The sequence below is a fragment of the Monodelphis domestica genome, chromosome 1, assembly GCF_027887165.1.
Source record: "Monodelphis domestica isolate mMonDom1 chromosome 1, mMonDom1.pri, whole genome shotgun sequence".
Lineage (NCBI taxonomy): Eukaryota > Metazoa > Chordata > Mammalia > Didelphimorphia > Didelphidae > Monodelphis > Monodelphis domestica.
Window position 1 is genome coordinate 742,269,059 of NC_077227.1, and position 20,186 is coordinate 742,289,244.

Genomic DNA, 20,186 nt, shown 5'->3' on the forward strand with positions numbered 1-20,186 from the left:
TGTCCTGACTGAGCCCTGCAGCTCCCTGTGGAAAAAACCGCTAAAGAGGTGTGAGAAGTCCGAGCCTCCCCCTGCGGGCGCTCAGGATTAGAAAGTCGTCCCTGTGAGCTGCACTGCCTTCAGGCTGGCATTGAACAGAGCGTGCCAGGAGGTTGCCTCATCAGGCGAGGAGGGCCGTGTCAGAGGGTTGATGAAGGAGAGTCAGGTTGGAATGGTGTCGCCTTCAAAAGTAGAAGCCAGGAGTCGTCTGGGAGTTGTGGGTTGAAGGGTGCTCCTTAGCTTTCCCTTCTTCCCTGGTGACATGCAGGCCGAGCTGGTACCTAGGCTTCTGGCGTTATCTTCTGGGCTCTCTGGTCAAGTGTGTGCCTCCTTGGTGGGGGCGAGGGGCAGAGAAAGGGGGCCTGCGCCCCCACCATCTTTCTCCACTTATGGAGGGGGATGGAGGCAGGAGCTGTGACCAGCAGTGAGCCATTTCTATCCAGGCTGATCCTCCCTGTGCCTCTACCTACTGGTGCTCAGTGATTTCACTGGTGACCCTGTTTAGGGTTTTCTTGCTACCGTTTCCTTCTCAGCTCATTTTAAAGATGAGCAAACTGAGGCCACCAGGGTGATGTGATTTGCCATGGGTCCCATAGGGAGTATGTCTCTGAGGGCAGATTTGAAGTTAGGCCTTCCTGACTCCAAGCTCAGAACTAACCACTGTACCACCTAGCTGCTCCCCTCTATCTCTACTCATAGGCAAATCATGTCCACTATCTCTGGGTCTTTGAAAGTGACAGGCAGAGAGAGGGGGAGAGACTTTGAGACTATCCCTGCCGGTTAGAAGTGATATCATGCCATAATTCCCTTGTCTGCTTAATCACTAAGTGCTGACCTCAGTGAGATTTCTAACCTCTTCCCCTACAGGGTTATTGAGAGCGGTAGAGCGCTTTCTTTCTGGTCCTTCTCATCCGAGATGAGGCAAAGGCTGCCAGGCCAATTCTGTGGATGGCATCTGGCAACCCTCCTGTGAGGCACACTGTCCCACATCCTCCTCCAGGCTCCTTGAAGATGAGAGGCCTTATGAGGAGAAGAGAAAAGGAATTGGAAATCTAGTGATAATAAGAGTGAAGAGAACACGGCTAGACAGAGAGGGAGCCCCCCCCCCCCTTTTCTTCTGCTTTATCATGTAGAGACATTCCCTCAAGTCCTGCTCTACAAAGTATTGGCAAGAAGCAGTTTTACCCCCAGGCTCACTAGTGAGAGGCAGAAATGGACTCACTCTGTGTGCTTCCCCATCCACAGTGACACTGGAGTTCAAGCAAATCTTAAACCCTGGTGCTATTCTGGGTAGCAAAAGTTCTAAACCACCCTGCTAAAAATGTTTGGTTTCTAAAATGTGTCCCTGGCTTTTGTTTTATTAGGAACATTGTGACACCTCCAGTTATGATGCAAATCAATCATTTTCATTCTCAGATCTTTCAAAAGGTTGTGAGGAACTGAAAAATGGTAAGGAAATTTATATTTTCTGATTCTAAGAATTATTTTTTGCTACAAATAATGATTTGGTGGGTGCAGTTTTCAGGATTACTTACAAATCAATAAGTGTTTAAAGGCACAGTGATAAGGACTGTGGGTACAAAGGCCAAACCAGTGCCAGCTCTCTAAGAGTTCATAGTCTAATGGGAGAGACAACCTATAAGCCAGTGATGGTGAACCTTTTAGAGACCCAATGCCAGGCCACGCCCCTACCCCACCCCTCAGAGCCAGTGCTGGGTGTGCCCCACCCCATCCCACACAGGGGAGAAAGGAAGAGCTCCCATTGGGCTGTTGGGCCGAAGGGCGGGGAGATGTGGGGGGGAGGGGGAAGGGGAGTAGTTCCCTTCAAGTCTGCCTTTCTAGTAAGGAACTGGATGGGGTGGCTGTGCACCCACACAGCGCTGTGTGCCATCTTTGGCATTTATGCCATTGGTTCACCATTATGGCTGTAGGCAAATTAATAGGCACAAATGTGGAGGGAAGGAGGATCCAGGAAAGCCTCTGCAGAAGGCACCAGCTGAGTGTTGTAGGAAGCCAGGAGGCAAAGACCAAGAGGGAGGCTCTTCCAGGCATGAGGGAGAGTCAGGCAGTGACGATGGCTGGAGTAGAGACAAGCTGATGGGACTGGTTGGCCGAGTCATAGGCGGGGAGGAGAATAGAACCAGCCTGGAAAGGTAGGAAGGGACTATACCTGTGCTCTGACCTGTTAAGGAAGGTTAGTGAGGCAGCTGGATATGGGGAGAGGCGTAAGGCAGATCCAGAGCCTGAGCTGAATGTGGGGAGCAAGCAGAAAGTGTTGAGGATTTGTACCCCTCAGCCCACCCCCCCAAAATGGTGACAAGGAAGTTAGGAGGAGTGAAGGACTCGGGAGCAAAGACGAGTGCCTGATGCACAAGACATCCAGCAGGCAGATGATGAGGCGAGTGTGGAGGCCAGAGCAGGCAGGGCTGGCCATGGGAGATTCTTCTGCCTAGAAATGGTCCTTTTGCTATGGAAGGTGATAGATGACCCCAAGAGAGAAGAGGGCCTAAGATAGCGCCCTTAAGGAGTGGCCCTGGGTCTGTGGGTCCGAAGGGAGAGAAGAGAGCCAGAAAAGGGGGGGAAGGGGGAAGAAGCGTCCTGACAGCTTAAAGAGGAGGGGACCGGGGGGATGGCCAGAAGACAGAAGCTATCAGTTGACCGTGAGGAGGTCATTTGCCATTTGAGCATCAAGAGGTCAGTGGTGAGGAGTTTGCAGGGCAGCAGACGGGGAGAGATTGGAGAGAAGGTGGAGAGCAGGCTGCGCTCATTGTTGCCGCTTGGTCTAGGTGAGGGGAAGGCTCCAGTGAGACACCAAGCAAAACTCTCCAGGACAGGAAGAGCCGCCATGCAGAGAGCGGGACAGGGAATGCTCAGGGAGGGCCTCTGGGAGGAGGAGGGCCTGACTGAGATGATGTAACAAGTTAGGAGTGGATCCAGGAAGCACAGTTTCAGGATTTTTTCCAGTGTTGTTACCTAGTAAGAATGAAGGCAGTGGAGAGCGGGGCTCATCAAAGTCCTAAGAGAAGGGACCAGGAGCTCCGTGGGAACTGCCGCGGGATGAGGAGGGGGAGGCGCCAGGATGCTCAGTCCAGAGCATAGTGTGGGGGTGCAACATCAGGGCCATCAGGCTGTCTTTGTTGTGCACAGCTGGGTCTGGGCAAGGGTTTGGGGGGAGGTTGGGGTGCTCACAGGAGGGCAGGTTCAAGTGATTGCCAAGTGAATGCCAAGATTCAGTGAATGGCGTCAGAGAATAAGAATGACAGCCAGCTTCAAGCTGCCGCAGGGTTTTGGAAGGACACCGAGCGCCGAGAAACGAGTTCAAGTCGGCTCGTGACTGCCTGCTGTGGGCTCAGCCTGTGGGGTGAGGGTCAGGGTGTCGCCCTGGGGCTTCCCTGGCCATTGAGGACCAAGTCTGAATTGGTTGCCTTCTGATCTCTCCATTCCTTCACTCTGGCAAAGTTTTAAATAGAATTTTGCTTTGCATCTTGTTTTTTATGAATTTAAGACATTGGAGAAATGTCCAGTGATCCTCGTTGCTGTTCACTTTATATTGCTGCTGCGTTCTGTGGCGCTGCCTGGTTCTTGAATAATGGAGGTTTCCATTCTTTGTGTGCTGCAGATAAAAGCAGTTTTAAAGTCCAAAAATCATGGCACAAAAAGAGAGTTACGTTTGGAGAAGAGCTAAGCCCAGAAGTATTTGATGAATCGCTGCCAGCAAATACTCCACTGCGGAAAGGAGGTACACCTGCTCGACAACAAGGTGTAAGAAACAGCAATCTTCCTTTCTTCCCCAAATTGACCATTTCGGAGGCGATATCCCAGCCCATCTTCGAAGAGCCAGAACAGGATCTGGTAAGTGAGAAAAGGCCGGGCAGGAGCCCAGCTTGCCCCCCTTTTGGAGTCACCTAGATTTGTTACTCTTCCTTTTGAGAATTCTGGTGTCTTCATTTAACTAGAAGAGGTTCGTGTTGTTTATTTGTTTAAAAATCAGGAGCCAGAGTTCACAAACGGGGGCAGTCCTGCATTCAAATCTGGCCCCAGACCCTTCCTAGCTGTGTCACTTCACCTCCATTGCCTGGCTCTTACCACTCTTCTGCCTTGGAACTAATACACGGCATTGATTCTGAGACAGAAGGTGAGGAGTTCAAGGAAAATGATTCATATATAGTTACGTAACGTTGTCATGTGGGGTTCTAATGCTATGTGTGACCAATTTCAAGTCAAATATGGCCGTCAGTATTGGATGGTTTCTAATGACGTTATTCTCATGAAATCTTGGGGGATCATTCTTGGGAGTATCAAACCTAGGTTTTACTGTAAACTCTAAACCCCCCAAACGAGAGGAGATGTCTTTGGGACTTCTACCCCCACCCCTCCATTACCTCTTCTCAGGCAAGATCCCAGCACTGTTGAGTAATGCCATCTTTGTGCCGCCATCTATCCTGGAAATCGTTTGTCTTGTTCGAGAACGACTTATTGTTTCTTGGGGCGGGGGGAGGGGTGGTAAGCAAAGTGGGTTTTCTCAATAAAATATAGCGGACTGAGTATATTGCTTCTAATTGTACATTTTTAAATTTTGATGGCTTGCGTGTGGCACTAACCTCAATTTGCTGGCCAAGGGAGCAGAAAATAAATGTTTCCATCATGACACTGGCTTACTTTATAGACTCCTTCATTGTCTTCTGCACAAACAGTTACTCCCCATTTTATAGATTAGGAAAGTGAGGCCTACCCTGCCTGAGGTAAAGCCAGGTGGAGTGTGAGCCCTGGGCCCTTCCGGCTTCCTGCTCTGCCCTGAGCAGGGCGGGGAGGGAGCACACTGCGTTAGGGCTGCCGGGTTAAGTGGGGGATCCCTGCTGACGGGGCCTTTCTTGGAGGTTGTTTTTCTCTCGGGCTCTGCTAAACCCCAGATGGTAGAATCTTCATTGTCCTCCCTCCTTTCCTCTGCACTCTCAGGTGAGCATGGAACCCCTGGAAGTATCTTTTGCGGTTCTCAGACCTGCTTCTAACTCTTCATCCTCTGAAACTATCGAAGGTACGATTTATGGTTCAAGGGTAAAACAAACCCAACTCCCCCGACCAGACTGTCTTTGAAGATGGGGGGGGGGGGGGGCGCTGTGGCAGGAATTCTCCAAGAGAGGGGTGGGGTCGTGGGTGCGCCCTGCAGCTGCTCCTCTGGCTCTGTAGGAGCCCTAAACCTCACCCAGCTCTGGGGAGAAGGGAAAGAGACCTGTGGGGTGCCAGGGGACCCTCAGTCAAGGCAGATGTAACCAGACCCTGGAAGCAGGAGCGAGCCAGGTGGACAGTGGAGGGCCGCCAAAGAGACAAGCTGGAAGGTTTGGCGAGGGATACTGGGGTGCTGAGCCCAACAGGATGGAGGGAGGTGCCAGGGGAGGCTGGAGAGGCCGGGCTCCTCAGGGCAGGCTTTCCCCTGGACATGAGATCCCAGAGGAGACCGGAAGGCCCAAGCTAGGCAGTGGAAGTTCTAATCTATTCAGAAGGGTTTGGGAAGACCCTCCAGGGAGAGGTCTCAGATGTCTCAGATGATCCTGACCATATCAGCCTCGGGAGCATCTGCTCGCTGAGATCACATCTGCAGGGGTGGGTAGCAGCAGCATCCCAGAGAAGCCCCTCGGGCTGCTGCGACTTCCGGAGCTGAGATTTCATCTGGAAGGGGAGGGGGCACAACCTCTTGTTCTGCGCCGCCCCCGCCTACCTGCAGAGACTTCTCCCAGGGGAGCAAGGAGCAGTTCCTTTGGGAGGTTCCAGGCGGTGGGAGGCGCCAAAGAAAGACTGTGCCCGCTGACTCAGTGGGGATTCGGCCGCAGATGGTTTGGTTGAGGGATAGCTTGAACTAGACGGACTCCTGGCTCCCTTCCCAGGCCTAAGACCCCTGGCGGCCACCCCATTTTGCAGATGGGAACCCTCTCCTCTGAGCAAGATGACAGCGTAGAGAAGTGCTCACAAGAGAGAGCCCTCGATAGAGGCCGTCTTTGGGACTTTATAACACCCAAACACCGTCTCATTCTATAGACATTTCTGAAATTGTCACTCTTCATACGAAAGAAAGACAAATGAAAAATGCCTACAAAGAGCTTCCGTTGGCTTTGGCCATTCTAGGGAACGTTACTGGAAGTCCACACAGTTCTTTTTCCCCTCAGCAAACACGTTTCCCGGTATTTGTAGCGTGCTTACATTTATATTGTGAGAGTTCACGTTAAATCCAGCCTTTTCTCTGAATGCACGGAGATGGCCTCGGAATCTTGAAGAGCGCAGACCGAGAGGCGACAGGGGCCCTTGCAGGACAGCAGAGTTCACTGGGCCCAATAGAGGTGCGGTGTGCTCCACCTAACTTGGTCGTCTACGATGGCACGAAGCAATTACGGCTTAAATGTGTGCGACAGGACACATTTCGTGTTATTGAGCAGCTTGAATGAAAATTCTGATTTTGCTTGTATTTTGTTCATTCAGACACTGATGCTGTTAATTCTTCAAATAACTATGAAAAAACTTCCCCCTCTAAAGTTGATAGAATAACACGGTCCTCTAGCAGACGGAAGGTGAGCTGTTTGGGGGGGTTTGTTCTCATTTGTGGGGGGGGTTTTAAGTGTTAACACTTCTGGATTTCTGAGTGAAAAAAATTTTCTTCATGAAGTGAATTTTCCCTTTCCCTACGTTTAGAAAATCCATTTTAGTTGGGTTCTAGTGAAGAATTCTTTTTTTTTTTAACCCGTACCTTCTGTCTTGGAATCAATACTGTGGTAAGGGCTAGACAATGGGGGTTAAGTGACTTGCCCAGGGTCACACAGCTGGGGAGTATCCGAGGCCAGATTTGAACCTAAGACTTCCCGTCTCTAGACCTTGCTCTCAAGCTGTCCCCCAGTGAATTCTTATAAAAGAAAAATCCTTTAAAACTTGATGTTTTCTCCAAGACGTGTTAATTTGATGAAAACTGTTTCTATTTAGAAATTTTTTTGCCATTTGTTGTAGCTGTATTGTCTTATGAAATTTTAGTGGGGGATGTAGGCAGCCTTGGGTGGGGAGGGGGATGAGATCTAAGAGCTGTTTTATAAACAATGTTCTCTGAATGATTCCAATTTAAGAGCTGTTGAATTAATTAATCGAATCTTATTTGCAATTTCAAAATATTTCAGTACCCCCTTCTGATTTTTATCTCTTTGTATTCCAATCAAAAAATACTTACCTCATCTGATAAATTCTGATCTTTAAAAATAAATGATTAGTTTATTCCTTCTTTAGATGGAAATGGTATTACAGAACAGTCTTAGCATTCTGTGTCAGCTCAAGATCAGATTGGAAATGGTTGATAAATTGTCATGGGATTTTCCACCAATTTTTTTCTTCAAGCTTTAAATTTAGTGGGTCTGAGGAAACCAGCACATGGAAAAGTAGGGGCAATTTACAAAAAGAATTATGCAATAGGCAGGAGGTGTGCTTTTTGTTTATTTTAGCACCATAGCTAATGACTCACACTTGAGTTTTAAAACTTATCATCTTTCTCTCACTTCAAATTTTCTATTTGCTATAGCAGTTGGCCGGTGTTACCGAAGAGGACGGTTTTAGCAACCTAGTTAGTATAGATGTTAAGAATAAGGAAAAGAGACCGCATAGGAAGAAAGCCCAAGCAGCAAAGAGCACAAGCAGATCCACATCGAAAAAGATGCCGGTAAGTGTGTGCAGCGCCACTGGGACGAAGCTCCCTCTGCAGTGGGTCCACTAGAAAGGAGCTAGAGGAGAGCCTTCTTAAACCCTCACCTTCTGTCCTGGGATCGAGACTCGCTTCCATTCCAAGGCAGAAGAGCAGTGAGGGCTGGGCATGGGGGTGAAGGGACTTGCCCAGGGTCCCAGAGCTGGGAAGTGTCTGAGACTAGATTTGAACCCAGGACCTCCCATATCCAGGTCTGGCTCTCTATCCACTGAGCCCCATAGCTGCTCATTTTCTCAAAGCACCGCATCCCCATTTCTTCTAGTTCCTCTCTCTCCAGGCCCCTGGTACCCCTGCCTCTGTCTTCCTCCGCATCCCGATGCGCAGCCCCGCTGGGCACTGTGCTTCCTTTGGTCAGTAAGACCTGAAAACGACTCTGTGAGCGCTCTGGGACTTGGACTCCAGTTCACTTGGGGGTTCTGCGTCTGGTCTAAAGTCCGTCTTAGGCTAGATGTTGAAACAGACCCCGAGCTGTGGCCTCCGGTCTGGCCCCGGCGAGGCAACATGAGGGCCCTGGAGGGCTTGGGAGGACCCTGGTAGTGCAGGGCTCCGCGAATGGCGTAGCTGCTCCTGGTGGGGCTGTTCGCAAGGATGCAGCCCGCTTTCACTCATTATCCTGTGGACCAGGTGGAAAACCGTCCGGCACTTTGCCACTTGAGAGCTTCTAGATGAGCTTCTGCTGGTTCATTTTTGCACATTTTGTCAGCTGCCTCCTGAGTTAGCATCCTGACATTGCCATCCCCTAGCAGAGGCCACTCCTCGCAGACTGCCCCTTCCCCATGAACTGGCTTGTTCAGACGTCTCTGATGAGACCCCAACCTGCTTAGCAGCATCCTTCAGCTGTCATCATCGGCATGGAGGACCTTGATCATTAGGCTCATCAGGACATATCCTTCTGTCCTCCCTGTCCTCCCCGTCCTCTTGTCCTCTCTGTCCTCCCCATCCTCCCTGTCCTCTCCGTCCTCCCCATCCTCTTGTCCTCTCCGTCCTCCCCATCCTCTTGTCCTCTCCATCCTCCTGTCCTCCCCATCCTCCCTGTCTTCTTGTCCTCCCTGTCCTCTTGTCCTCTCCATCCTCCTCGTCTTTCCTGGCCTCTCTGTCCTCCTGTCCTCCCCGTCCTCTTGTCCTCCCCATCCTCCTCATCCTCCCTGCCCTCCTGTCCTCCCCATCCTCCTCGTCTTTCCTGTCCTCTCCATCCTCCTCATCCTTCCCGTCCTCTTGTCCTCTCTGTCCTCCCCATCCTCCCTGTCCTCTTGTCCTCCCCATCCTCCCTGTCGTCTTGTCCTCTCTGTCCTCCCCATCCTCCCTGTCCTCTCCGTCCTCCCCATCCTCCCTGTCGTCTTGTCCTCTCTGTCCTCCCCATCCTCCCTGTCCTCTCCGTCCTCCCCATCCTCTTGTCCTCTCTGTCCTCCCCATCCTCCCAGTCATCTTGTCCTCTCTGTCCTCCCCATCCTCCCTGTCCTCTCCGTCCTCCCCATCCTCTTGTCCTCTCCGTCCTCCCCATCCTCTTGTCCTCTACGTCCTCCTGTCCTCCCCATCCTCCCTGTCGTCTTGTCCTCTCTGTCCTCCCCATCCTCCCTGTCGTCTTGTCCTCTCTGTCCTCCCCATCCTCCCTGTCCTCTTTGTCCTCTCTGTCCTCCCCATCCTCCCTGTCATCTTGTCCTCTCTGTCCTCCCCATCCTCCCCGCCGTCTTGTCCTCTCTGTCCTCCCCATCCTCCCTGTCCTCTTTGTCCTCTCTGTCCTCCCCATCCTCCCTGTCGTCTTGTCCTCTCTATCCTCCCATCCTCCCTGTCGTCTTGTCCTCTCTGTCCTCCCCATCCTCCCTGTCCTCTTGTCCTCTCTGTCCTCCCCATCCTCCCTGTTGTCTTGTCCTCTCTGTCCTCCCCATCCTCCCTGTCCTCTTTGTCCTCCCCATCCTCCCTGTCGTCTTGTCCTCTCTATCCTCCCATCCTCCCTGTCGTCTTGTCCTCTCTATCCTCCCATCCTCCCTGTCGTCTTGTCCTCTCTGTCCTCCCCGTCCTCCCTGTCCTCTTGTCCTCTCTGTCCTCCCATCCTCCCTGTCCTCTTGTCCTCTCTGTCCTCCCCATCCTCCCTGTCCTCTTTGTCCTCTCTGTCCTCCCCATCCTCCCTGTTGTCTTGTCCTCTCTGTCCTCCCCATCCTCCCTGTCTTCTTTGTCCTTTCTGTCCTCCCCATCCTCCCTGTCCTCTTGTCCTCTCTGTCCTCCCATCCTCCCTGTCGTCTTGTCCTCTCTGTCCTCCCCATCCTCCCTGTCCTCTTTGTCCTCTCTGTCCTCCCCATCCTCCCTGTCCTCTTTGTCCTCTCTGTCCTCCCCATCCTCCCTGTCCTTTTGTCCTCTCTGTCCTCCCCATCCTCCCTGTCGTCTTGTCCTCTCTGTCCTCCCCATCCTCCCCATCCTCCCTGTCGTCTTGTCCTCTCTGTCCTCCCATCCTCCCTGTCCTCTTGTCCTCTCTGTCCTCCCCATCCTCCCTGTCCTCTTGTCCTCTCTGTCCTCCCCATCTTCCCTGTCCTCTTGTCCTCTCTGTCCTCCCCATCCTCCCTGTTGTCTTGTCCTCTCTGTCCTCCCCATCCTCCCTGTCGTCTTGTCCTCCCCATCCTCCCCATCCTCCCTGTCCTTTTGTCCTCTCTGTCCTCCCATCCTCCCTGTCGTCTTGTCCTCTCTGTCCTCCCCATCCTCCCTGTCCTCTTGTCCTCTCTGTCCTCCCCATCCTCCCTGTTGTCTTGTCCTCTCTGTCCTCCCCATCCTCCCTGTCCTCTTTGTCCTCCCCATCCTCCCTGTCCTCTTGTCCTCTCTGTCCTCCCCATCCTCCCTGTCGTCTTGTCCTCTCTGTCCTCCCCATCCTCCCTGTCCTCTTTGTCCTCTCTGTCCTCCCCATCCTCCCTGTCATCTTGTCCTCTCTGTCCTCTCCATCCTCCCCATCCTCCCCGCCGTCTTGTCCTCTCTGTCCTCCCCATCCTCCCTGTCCTCTTTGTCCTCTCTGTCCTCCCCATCCTCCCTGTCGTCTTGTCCTCTCTATCCTCCCATCCTCCCTGTCGTCTTGTCCTCTCTGTCCTCCCCATCCTCCCCATCCTCCCTGTCGTCTTGTCCTCTCTGTCCTCCCCATCCTCCCCATCCTCCCTGTCCTCTTGTCCTCTCTGTCCTCCCATCCTCCCTGTCCTCTTGTCCTCTCTGTCCTCCCCATCCTCCCTGTTGTCTTGTCCTCTCTGTCCTCCCCATCCTCCCCATCCTCCCTGTTGTCTTGTCCTCTCTGTCCTCCCCATCCTCCCTGTCCTCTTGTCCTCTCTGTCCTCCCATCCTCCCTGTCGTCTTGTCCTCTCTGTCCTCCCCATCCTCCCTGTCCTCTTTGTCCTCTCTGTCCTCCCCATCCTCCCTGTCCTCTCCGTCCTCCCCATCCTCCCTGTCCTCCCAACCCTCTTCTGTTGGGTTCTGGCTTGGGCTGCTTGGCTGCCAGTCACTCATGCGCTCCTCAGCCGTGCAGCCGAGCACGTGGCCTTCCTTTATGACCTGCCCTTCTCCCGTGCTTGCGGGGGAGGCCTCTGTTCTGACTGGGAAGAGGCTGGCCCTTTGTAGGAAGCAGGAGTGATGCCCGGCGAGGACGCTGGCACCGCCCTGGCCTCACCCACGGCGTTTGATTCCCTCTTTCAGGTGTTAAAAAATTATAGGAGGAAGAAAAGGAGGGGAAAGAGTTTGAAGAAATCTTTCTACGGATTACGAGAGGTGGCTTCCCGGAAACCCCCTCTGAGTCCCATTCCCGAGATCCCCGAGTGCCCGTCTCCAGAGAGCCCCACCCCGCAACGCTCCCCAGCTCTGTGGTGCACAGGTAGGGCGGCCACGCGCTTCTCCGCAGCCTTTCCCTGGGGATGGGCAGGGGGCTCTGCACGGCCCTTCGTTCGGTTTCCTTCTGCCGGTCCCTTCTTCAGCTGACGCAGTCATGAACGCCAGCTGCACCTGCCCTGTGCCTCCGGCGCCTGCCATGGCTCCCACTGACCCTCCTCCTCTCCCAATGGGGAGCAGAGAAGCTCGAGGAGATGAGGAGGGCCGTGGCCGGGCCGCTGGGCAGAGGCCTCCCGCTTCCTCCGGCCTGCATTGTAGCGGGCTTCCCCCGTTTTACTGGAGAGTGCACTGTGTGAGCAGCAGCAGCGCCTCTCAAGCACGTGGAAACCGAGGCTTGGCCTAAAAACTCAGCCTCCACTTGGACGGGGTTCCTGGCTAGTGGAGAGGCGCTTCGGACTCATTTTTGTCCGTCTGTGAGGCCACTTGTGACAGATAAAGTCCCTGGAACGGGCGGCCCCGGAGAGCTTAAAGGCTCGTCCCGCGGCTAGAGCGGAGCGGCGGGCCAGACCCGAGCGCCAGCCCCGGCCTCGGCCGTGCGGCCTCTCTGAGCAGCTCCTAGTGTGGGGAGGATCGCCCGAGCCTGAGCTCGATCGGGGGCCTCTTCCACGCTGAATCGGGGCTTCCTCGAGGATGGCACGTGGACAACCTGTATCAAATTGCTTTCTTTCTCGGGACGGGGGGACAGGAATTTGGAACTCAACATTTAAAGAAAAAACATTGAAAATATTTTTTTTATAAATGGGGAAAAAATTAAAGTAGTTTTAAAAAATTCTATACAAAATATATATCTCCTGAAAAGCATTATATAAAGTTGAGCTGCTTTCATAGACTCGGGAGATATTCCTTGACTCGTGAGCCTCTCGCGTTACTGTTATGGGAGAGAAGGAGGAGGCGGCACTTCCTGTGGGCCGAGCTTTTGTTAGAAAATAGCTTTCGTTATAGTAAAGCGTGCACACACACATCCACAATTTTAACCGTTTTCATGTGTTCTTTTGGTTGTTCATTTTAGCTGAGGGTCCTGATATGCACAAAGATGATTACAACAGTTCCAAAGAGGATGCCATGAGCTCTGATCTAAAAAAACCATTAGAAAGATCCAGAAAATCCTTTTTGTCCAAGAACCCAGAAACCCTGACTCTGTCTCAACTGTATGAAGAAACCACTTCCTCGGAACACTCCACTTCTGATATTGAAAGCGAATCCTCCTTTGGTCCTGTTTCTTTTGACCAAAGTTCTTCAAGTGTAAGTACGGTATCATTTTATGGAAGTGGCCATATTCAACATAAAAACCAGCTGCTGGAGCAAGACCACGTGAAGAAAAAGACTAAGAGCCAAAATGTCTTTCTGTCCCCGACATTAACTCTGACAACCAAGGAAGAGATAACACCGATGGTGCCTAATTCCAGTTTTTTTGTGTGGCCGCCTGAGGCTCTTCTTCCAGATGTGGGAAGTGTTTGTGAATCGGAAAGCTTTGACAACACGCAGGAAGAAGATGAAGGACTGAGTACGGGATGTGAAGAGCAAAAAGATGCTTCTGTAGTAACTTCCAGCGAAGGGCTAGAGATGAGTCATTTAGCAGCTGCTTCAGAGAGGGAAGAGAATAGTCTGGAAGATGCTGATATGAGAGAGGACGTGGACCAAACCCAAAGTGACAATCAAGAGTTGAAAGGAAGAAAACCCCAAGCAAGCAGTGACCTCTTAAGTTACAAGAATCTTTTAAAGAGGCTGAGAAGAAGCTCTATTTATTGTCCAAATGATGAGAAGATCGATTTTGAAGAAAGTGGAAATGAGTTGCCTACCTCCTCTCCCATGGAAGAAGACTTACCTTTGGATAAATCTGAACTCTTTAACAATTTAGCCGAGTCTATCAAAGAAGCCTTTAAGAGATTAAGCGCCGGTGGAGTCAAAGTCAGACGTAGCACAAGATTTCAAAGAAATACAGAAAATCAGGGCCTTATTTGGGTTTCACTTCCAGGCCCTTCCACCTCCTTTACTTCTCACCAAGCCAAAAGGAGGACAATTTGCTCATCTAATAGCGGAGAGCTTGAAAATCTGCCCTACACCCAAGGGTCATCCTGTATTTTGTCCTCTGTTTCAGGCAGAGAAAACTCTGAGAATGATTCTGTGTCTGGGGCTTCCAGAAGGAAGAGCTTTTGTACATCTGCTCTTTCAGAGAACAGAAATGCCTCTCGTCCCAAATACTACAGAAGAACAAGCGTTTCTCATAGGAATGAGGAAAACCATCCAAATGACTTAGAAAAAATGGAAGTATTAGAGAATCCAAACAATATCTGACATTTCCAGCCTTCGTTTTCTAAGGGGGAAGGTAACTATATGTTTCAAAGATTGTTTATTTTTGCAGTTGACATTCTTCAGAATGCTTTAGAGTTGTAACATCTTAGGTCAAGAAACTGAACCAGTTAAAAATATGTTAGGTTTGACTTTGTAATTATCTTTTTAAAGGAAAATAATTCATCATTTTTTTTCTTCCTCTTGCTTTAGTGAGACTCAAAGTAAGAATGAAAGAAAAATAGTCAATTGATATCCATTATGTAAGAGTTAGAAGGGATTTTGAGTTCGTTGGAATCAAATGAACTCTAGATTATGAAAAAATAGTAGAAAGAGGCTAGGGTTCACTTTTAAAATGCCGTAAGCATGCTGAGACAGTTTTTCTAGATTCTTTTTTTTTTTTAAGGCACTTCATTTATCTAGAAATTAAAGAAAAATTTTTTAGTCATTGATAAAAGCTAGAATTCACTTTTCAGATTTCAAATGCTCAATAATGTTATGTCTATTTAGTGAAAATTTTATAGAATTATTAAGATCCAAATGAAATATATAATCTTTAAAGTGATTTTTTCATTGACTTGTTTTCAAAAAATAAATTCACCATTGAGATTTTTTTTTTTAATGATCTAGACTAGAAGGCATTGTTTGCTTTCACCTAAGATATCTATATCTCTTCAAATGAATAGGCTTTTGGCTAAGATGTAGTGTTACGTCATTCTTGGCAACCAAATCACCCATATAGCTATAGCTAACTTGGAAGCTAATTGAACATTTTCTTCTCAATAGGAAGTCATTTAATTGATAGTCAGAATTTAAGTCAGACCCAAGACAAGGAGTCTGCTAGCGTGTAGATGGCAGTAGGTCCAAGTTTGCTCTTCTAAAGCAGCGCCCTTGCCTTTATCCCGTAGCATTTCCACTCAGGAGCTTCCGCCAGCACTAGAGTTGGGTCTCCTCAGTCGCTGGGCGAATGGGCACGCGTAACTTGGAAGACCCCAAACCTTGTACGTCTTGGACTTATAAAAATCCATATAAATCATTGTATCATTACAGAGTCTTCTTTGAAGTCCTTTTTGAACCTTTCTACCATGATAGCACTAACTTGTTAACAAATCGAACTCTTTATAAATAACACAACAAGGAAAAAAGCTCCTGCTGTGTTGTAGCATTTTTTCCCTTCTGTGGAGAGACTGCGTTACCTTCTTGGCACCAGTAGGTCTGGAACTCCTGCTGCTAAGACTAATGTATTTTACATTAACACTCAAAGTGATCCCAACTCCTGCTAAAGGGTGGATTGTTTCCAAAACTGGGTTTTTTGCAATATAAAACATTTATGAGCTTCTTTTCTTTCTCCTTATGGTGGATGATATGGTTAGCGAGTCGTCTGTGCCTCAAAAACAATGCTCAGTTTCTGGTTCCATTTTTTTCCAACAACAAATTTAGTCTGTGGCTCTCAGTATTTTGTCTTTTGTTTCTTAATTGTAGCACATGAAGGTAAAATGGCTCTGACATATAATCTAGATTTCAGTTTTGTCTTTCAGAGTAAAACGCAGCATCAGATGACTCTTATGTTTGTGCGATTTAAAACTTAATTTTCTCTGTTTCAATTCTCAGCCATTACTAATAGGGAAGGGAAAATATTTGGTATGTGTATCTGTTTCCTTTATCTCTTACTGATCTTTCATTGTAAACGTGTTTGTCAGATTAAAGATGAAAATAAAGTGTTGTATCGTAGAATACGCTTTTGCATTACTGTTGGTTTCCAAATGTTTCATTACAAATATTTTACTTGGTTTCTACAGATAACAATAGGCAGTTTGCCCAAAAAACCAGAAGATCTGAAGAAATAAAGCAACTTAAGAAGCCATTTCATCCAACAAAACTGTTTGTGTTGTAAAATTTTTAATTGTTAAGATTTCTGTATTGGATCATGCTTGTTTGCTTTTACTGTTTTTTCATGGGTGGTAAAAACAAAGATCATGATGTACTTCTGTTGTGTCCATTTTTTCTGCCTGCTAAGCTTACCAAGCAGCTTTCCCAGAAGGACGTTTTCTTGAAGTCTTCCCTGTATCCTAACATTTTCAGATGGAGTCATTGAATTGGTTTTTATGTTGATGTACATTCTGCTTTGTACCAGAAGATGGCAGCCTGACATGAGGCTTCTTGTTGTATTTAGTTCTAACTCCAGGCAGCCCCTCTTCATTTTGTGTGCTCGTGCTTCAAATGACCCCCGATTATTTGGTATAAAATAAGACTAGGTAAATGGGCCCCACCGATCCTTCCCAGCCAGTCAGCCCCGGCAGCTCCCCTCCCGCACGGACATCCTCGGGGTCCCTCTCCCTCCGCTCCCGTTCCACGCAGTCCTGGTTCGGGGCTCAGCTCCAGCTCGATGCAGACCCAGAACCGTCACGATAGTGCTCGATCTCAGCTCAGGGACGATGCCCCGGGGGAGGCGCAGGGAGGAGAGGCTGCTTGAACCCAGTTCCAGCTCGAGCGCTCGCCAGACCTTTGTTTTCTTAGCCTCCCCGATAGCTCCCGTGGAGGCAGGCTGATCTAAGTCACGTCGGGTCCAGCAAGCCTGTGCCGAGGAGGGCCCGCTCCTCCCCAGCTCCTCCGGGCTCTGGCTTTAGCGTTCTCTCCCTGCTCTTTCCTCTTCCCTCTTCTCCTTGCTGCTGAGCCAGCCCTCCCCGTCCCACCCCACCCCCCTAGGAGCCCCGGGGGGCCATCTGGGAAAGCATGAGAGTGCCGGGAGTCTGGGTAGGACAGCTGTGGAGAGGGATGCCGCTCTCCCCACGCAACCAAGGGTCTGGGGGCCTGTCAGAGAATAGAGACATCCCGCCGGCCTAGAATCATTTCTTCTTTGTCAGATTTCATCTAGCGTCCTGGACTCTTACCAGTAAAATAGGTTAAACAGAAATTCACTTTCTAACCTCTTTGGCTGGATTCTGAAAATAAAACAAATTGCTGTTCACTCTTCTTTACCATTTGTTTGTTTCTTATTGCTGAGCGAGTTCTCCGGTAACGGTCCGCGCAGATCTTGCCTCGTTTGGCACTGTCTGTGTTCCCGGGTCAAAGGTTAGCCTGTGTGGAGCCGGATCCCTGTGTGGGGCTTCTTCCTCAGGAGGCCGGATAGGCGCGATCCCGGGACCGTGTTCCCTCTTTGGGCCCTGATCGCTCGGCTCTCCTGGTGCGCGCTGTGTGGAGGACGCGCCGCTTCAGCCCCGGAAGCTCGGCTCCCCCTTTGGGGCGGCACGTTTTCTCGTCTGTATGGCCGCCGTCACGGAAGCGGGCCTTCGCAGGCCCGGCCCCACTCCCTGGGGCGAGACGGGGCCCTTCTCCAGAGCCTTGTACCCGGGAGGGAAGCGTCGAGGCTGGAAAAGGGCACGTGGGTGACGGGATCCCACGGCGTGCGGCCTTTCTGTTCAGTTCACGGCAATGATCCCCTTGACTCCAAGACGAAGGTAGGGCTTGAACGAAGGAATGAATAAATGAAAACTACTTTTTGGAGAATAAATTGGAAGGTAGAAACTGGAGACGGGGAGACAGGAGGCTGCTGAAATCGTCCAGGAAGAGGTCGGATCCCGAGGCTCTGGCAAGAGTCCGAGCAAAAGGCGACCCTCATCCAGCATGAGCTGCTCCACTTGCTCCCGTTTAGATGCGATGCTCATTGCATCGAGCCTCAGAGATTCGGAAATGATGGGTCTAGCCATCCACCCTGGGGAAACCAAGTGGATAACCGCATTCCGTCCGACCCGGTCATTTCTTCTCTGGGTCTCGAAGTGGGTTTCAGTGGGCTCCGGTGGGTCTGGGCCTCCAAGAAACTAGACATTCAGGAGCCTGAATTGGCCCTCCCCCGAGCCCCACGGTGTAAGGCTGGAAATGCACATTCAGAAGACGCAGGACAAGATGCTTTTGGCGAGTAAGTCCAGGGAGGGGATCTGGCGGTCTTCATGGGGTAAGGAGAGGCGGTTTGAGGCCTGATGATGGAAGAAGGCCAAGAGAAGGGCCCGGGTTGGGGCAATCCAATGAGGGTTCTTTAAGAATGGGGGAGACCTCAGTAAGTAGGGAAGGGGGAAAAGAACCCCTGGGGAGGGAAAACGAGGCAGAGGAGGGCTGATGAAGCAAACTCCTGAAGGAGAAATGGGAGAAGCATGGTTGGCAAGGAAAAGAGGCAGAGATGTGCGGGGGGGAGTGAGGGAGTCAGCTGCTTCTAGAGAACCATCACGGGACCAAGGCACCCACAGCCACCAGGAAGGCAGCAGAGAAGGAAAACCAAAGGCTTTATGGCACAGGAGAAGGCTTCCAGGAGGGATGATAAGACCGGCACGGACCCTCGGCCTCCAGCGAGGCTTCCTCCAACCTCAGGATTAGAGAAGAGCAGACCAGGTATGGGCTGGGGGTGAGCCAGTGCCCAGCCCTTAGTAGGCACTGACCTAATTGACAGGGTACAAATAGACAGCATAAATGTGGGTCAGGGGATACAGGGAAAGGCAAAAGCAGCCTCTGCCTTCAAGGAACTCTAATGGGGAGAGACAACATGCAAACAATGTATATGTCAACAAGCAAAAGAGGACAAATGAAAGACTAGAGAGGAAGGCTTCCTGCCAAAAGCTGGATTTGAGCTGAGACTTGAAGGAAGCCAGGAGATAGGGAGGAAGAACCACATTTTAAGTCTGGGGAACAGCCAGTGAAAATGCAGAGAACTTAAGCTCTAGGTTCGCTTCACTTAAATGCCCCCTCCTCTAGGAAGCCTTCCTTCATCCAGCCTCCAATGCTCTCTTGTGCCTATTCATGAGAATCCTTCCTTTGAGTACAGTCATTTATGGACACATCTCATCCGGAGTAGAGCACACTCTTCTGGCGGGCAAGCATTCTTTATTTAGAGGTTGTGTATGTGGATCGACAGATATAGATCTAGAAATGTATGCATTTATATATAGATAAAAAATGAAACCTGTGTACAAATATGTTAGAACTCTCCTCCTCGATGTGTACCACCCAGCATAGTAGTGCAGTATCTGAGCCACTAGAGGTGCCAATAAACATTTGTCTATTAATACACTAGTGGAGGTGTGAATGGACCCAACCATTCTGGAGGGCAATTTGGAACTATGCCCAAAGGGCGATAAAAGACTATCTGCCCTTTAATCCAGCCATAGCACTGCTGGGTTTGTACCCCAAAGAGATAAAAGGGAAAAAAAATACATATACAAGAATATTTATAGCTGTGCTTCTTGTGGGGGCAAAAAATGGAAAACGAGGGGCTGCCCTTTGGGGAATGGCTGAACAAATTGTGGTGTCTGCTGGTGATGGAATACTCTTGTGCTAAAAAGAATAATAAAGTGGAGGAATTCCACGTGAACTGGAAAGACCTCCAGGAATTGATGCAGAGTGAAAGGAGCAGAACCAGGAAAATATTTTACATAGAGACTGATACATTGTAGCATAATTGAATGTAACTGACTTTGCTACTAGCAGCAACATAGTGACCCAGGACAATTCTGAGGAAGTTAGGAGAAAGAACACTCCACATTCAGAGGAAAAACTGTGGAAGCAGAAACAGAAGAAAAACAACTGCTTGATTTCATGGGTCAATGGGGATATGATTGGGGACGTCGACCCTAAACGATCACCCTGGTGCAAATATCAATAATATGGAAATAGATCTTAATCAATGACACATAAAACCCAATGGAATTAATTAAGCATAGGCTACAGGAGGGGGATTGGGGAGGAGAGGGGAAGAACTTGAATTTGTAACCATGGGGAAAATATTCAAAATTAAAGAAAAATTTCCAAAAATTAAAATAAAATAAACATTTGTCCATTTGCTTGGTGGCGCTTCAGATATTTATTGGGGACACGTGCCTCTTTTTCCAACGACCACCTAGAACAAGGAAGGGAGGCTCTTATTCCCCCCAAAATTAGTCATGGACCTAGAGGTGAACTCTTTCCACCTCTCTTACCTAATGGGGCCTCCACACATGCCCCCTTTTTTTTTTTACAAATGGAAGCCAAAGCTCTGGGATGCCATATGATTGGCTCAAGATCACACAAGTTTGTAGGATCAATGTTATCTCAATATAGAGGCAGAAGTGACCCCAGAAGTCAACTCCTTTTACAAATGGGGAAACTGAGACCCAGTTGCTGAATGGCTTGTCTGTAGTTATACAGTTAATAAGAGGTAGGATTTGAATCTTGGTCCTTTGGATTCCAGAGCCAGTATTCTTTCTCCTAGATCCCATACCTACAAGGGACAGAGTGGGATTTACTCCAAATC

General features: G+C 49.7%; 1 protein-coding gene across 5 annotated transcripts in view; it reads left to right on the plus strand.

Moving 5' to 3' along the window:
* Positions 1-16,887, plus strand: part of CDCA2 (cell division cycle associated 2) — a 50,067-nt gene extending 33,180 nt beyond the window's left edge. For 2 of the 5 annotated variants that reach the window (XM_007477816.3, XM_007477813.3), the window contains 8 exons: positions 1,404-1,488; positions 3,659-3,891; positions 4,996-5,074; positions 6,511-6,599; positions 7,589-7,726; positions 11,432-11,606; positions 12,630-13,946; positions 15,709-16,887. In XM_007477816.3, coding sequence (XP_007477878.2) covers positions 1,404-1,488; positions 3,659-3,891; positions 4,996-5,074; positions 6,511-6,599; positions 7,589-7,726; positions 11,432-11,606; positions 12,630-13,915 — 2,085 coding nt within the window. In that variant the 3' untranslated portion in view covers positions 13,916-13,946; positions 15,709-16,887. Of the gene's footprint in view, positions 1-1,403; positions 1,489-3,658; positions 3,892-4,995; positions 5,075-6,510; positions 6,600-7,588; positions 7,727-11,431; positions 11,607-12,629 lie in introns of all 5 variants that reach the window. The other 3 variants (XM_007477815.3, XM_007477814.3, XM_056814559.1) reach the window with 3 other exon arrangements.
* Positions 16,888-20,186: the final 3,299 nt, after the last annotated feature.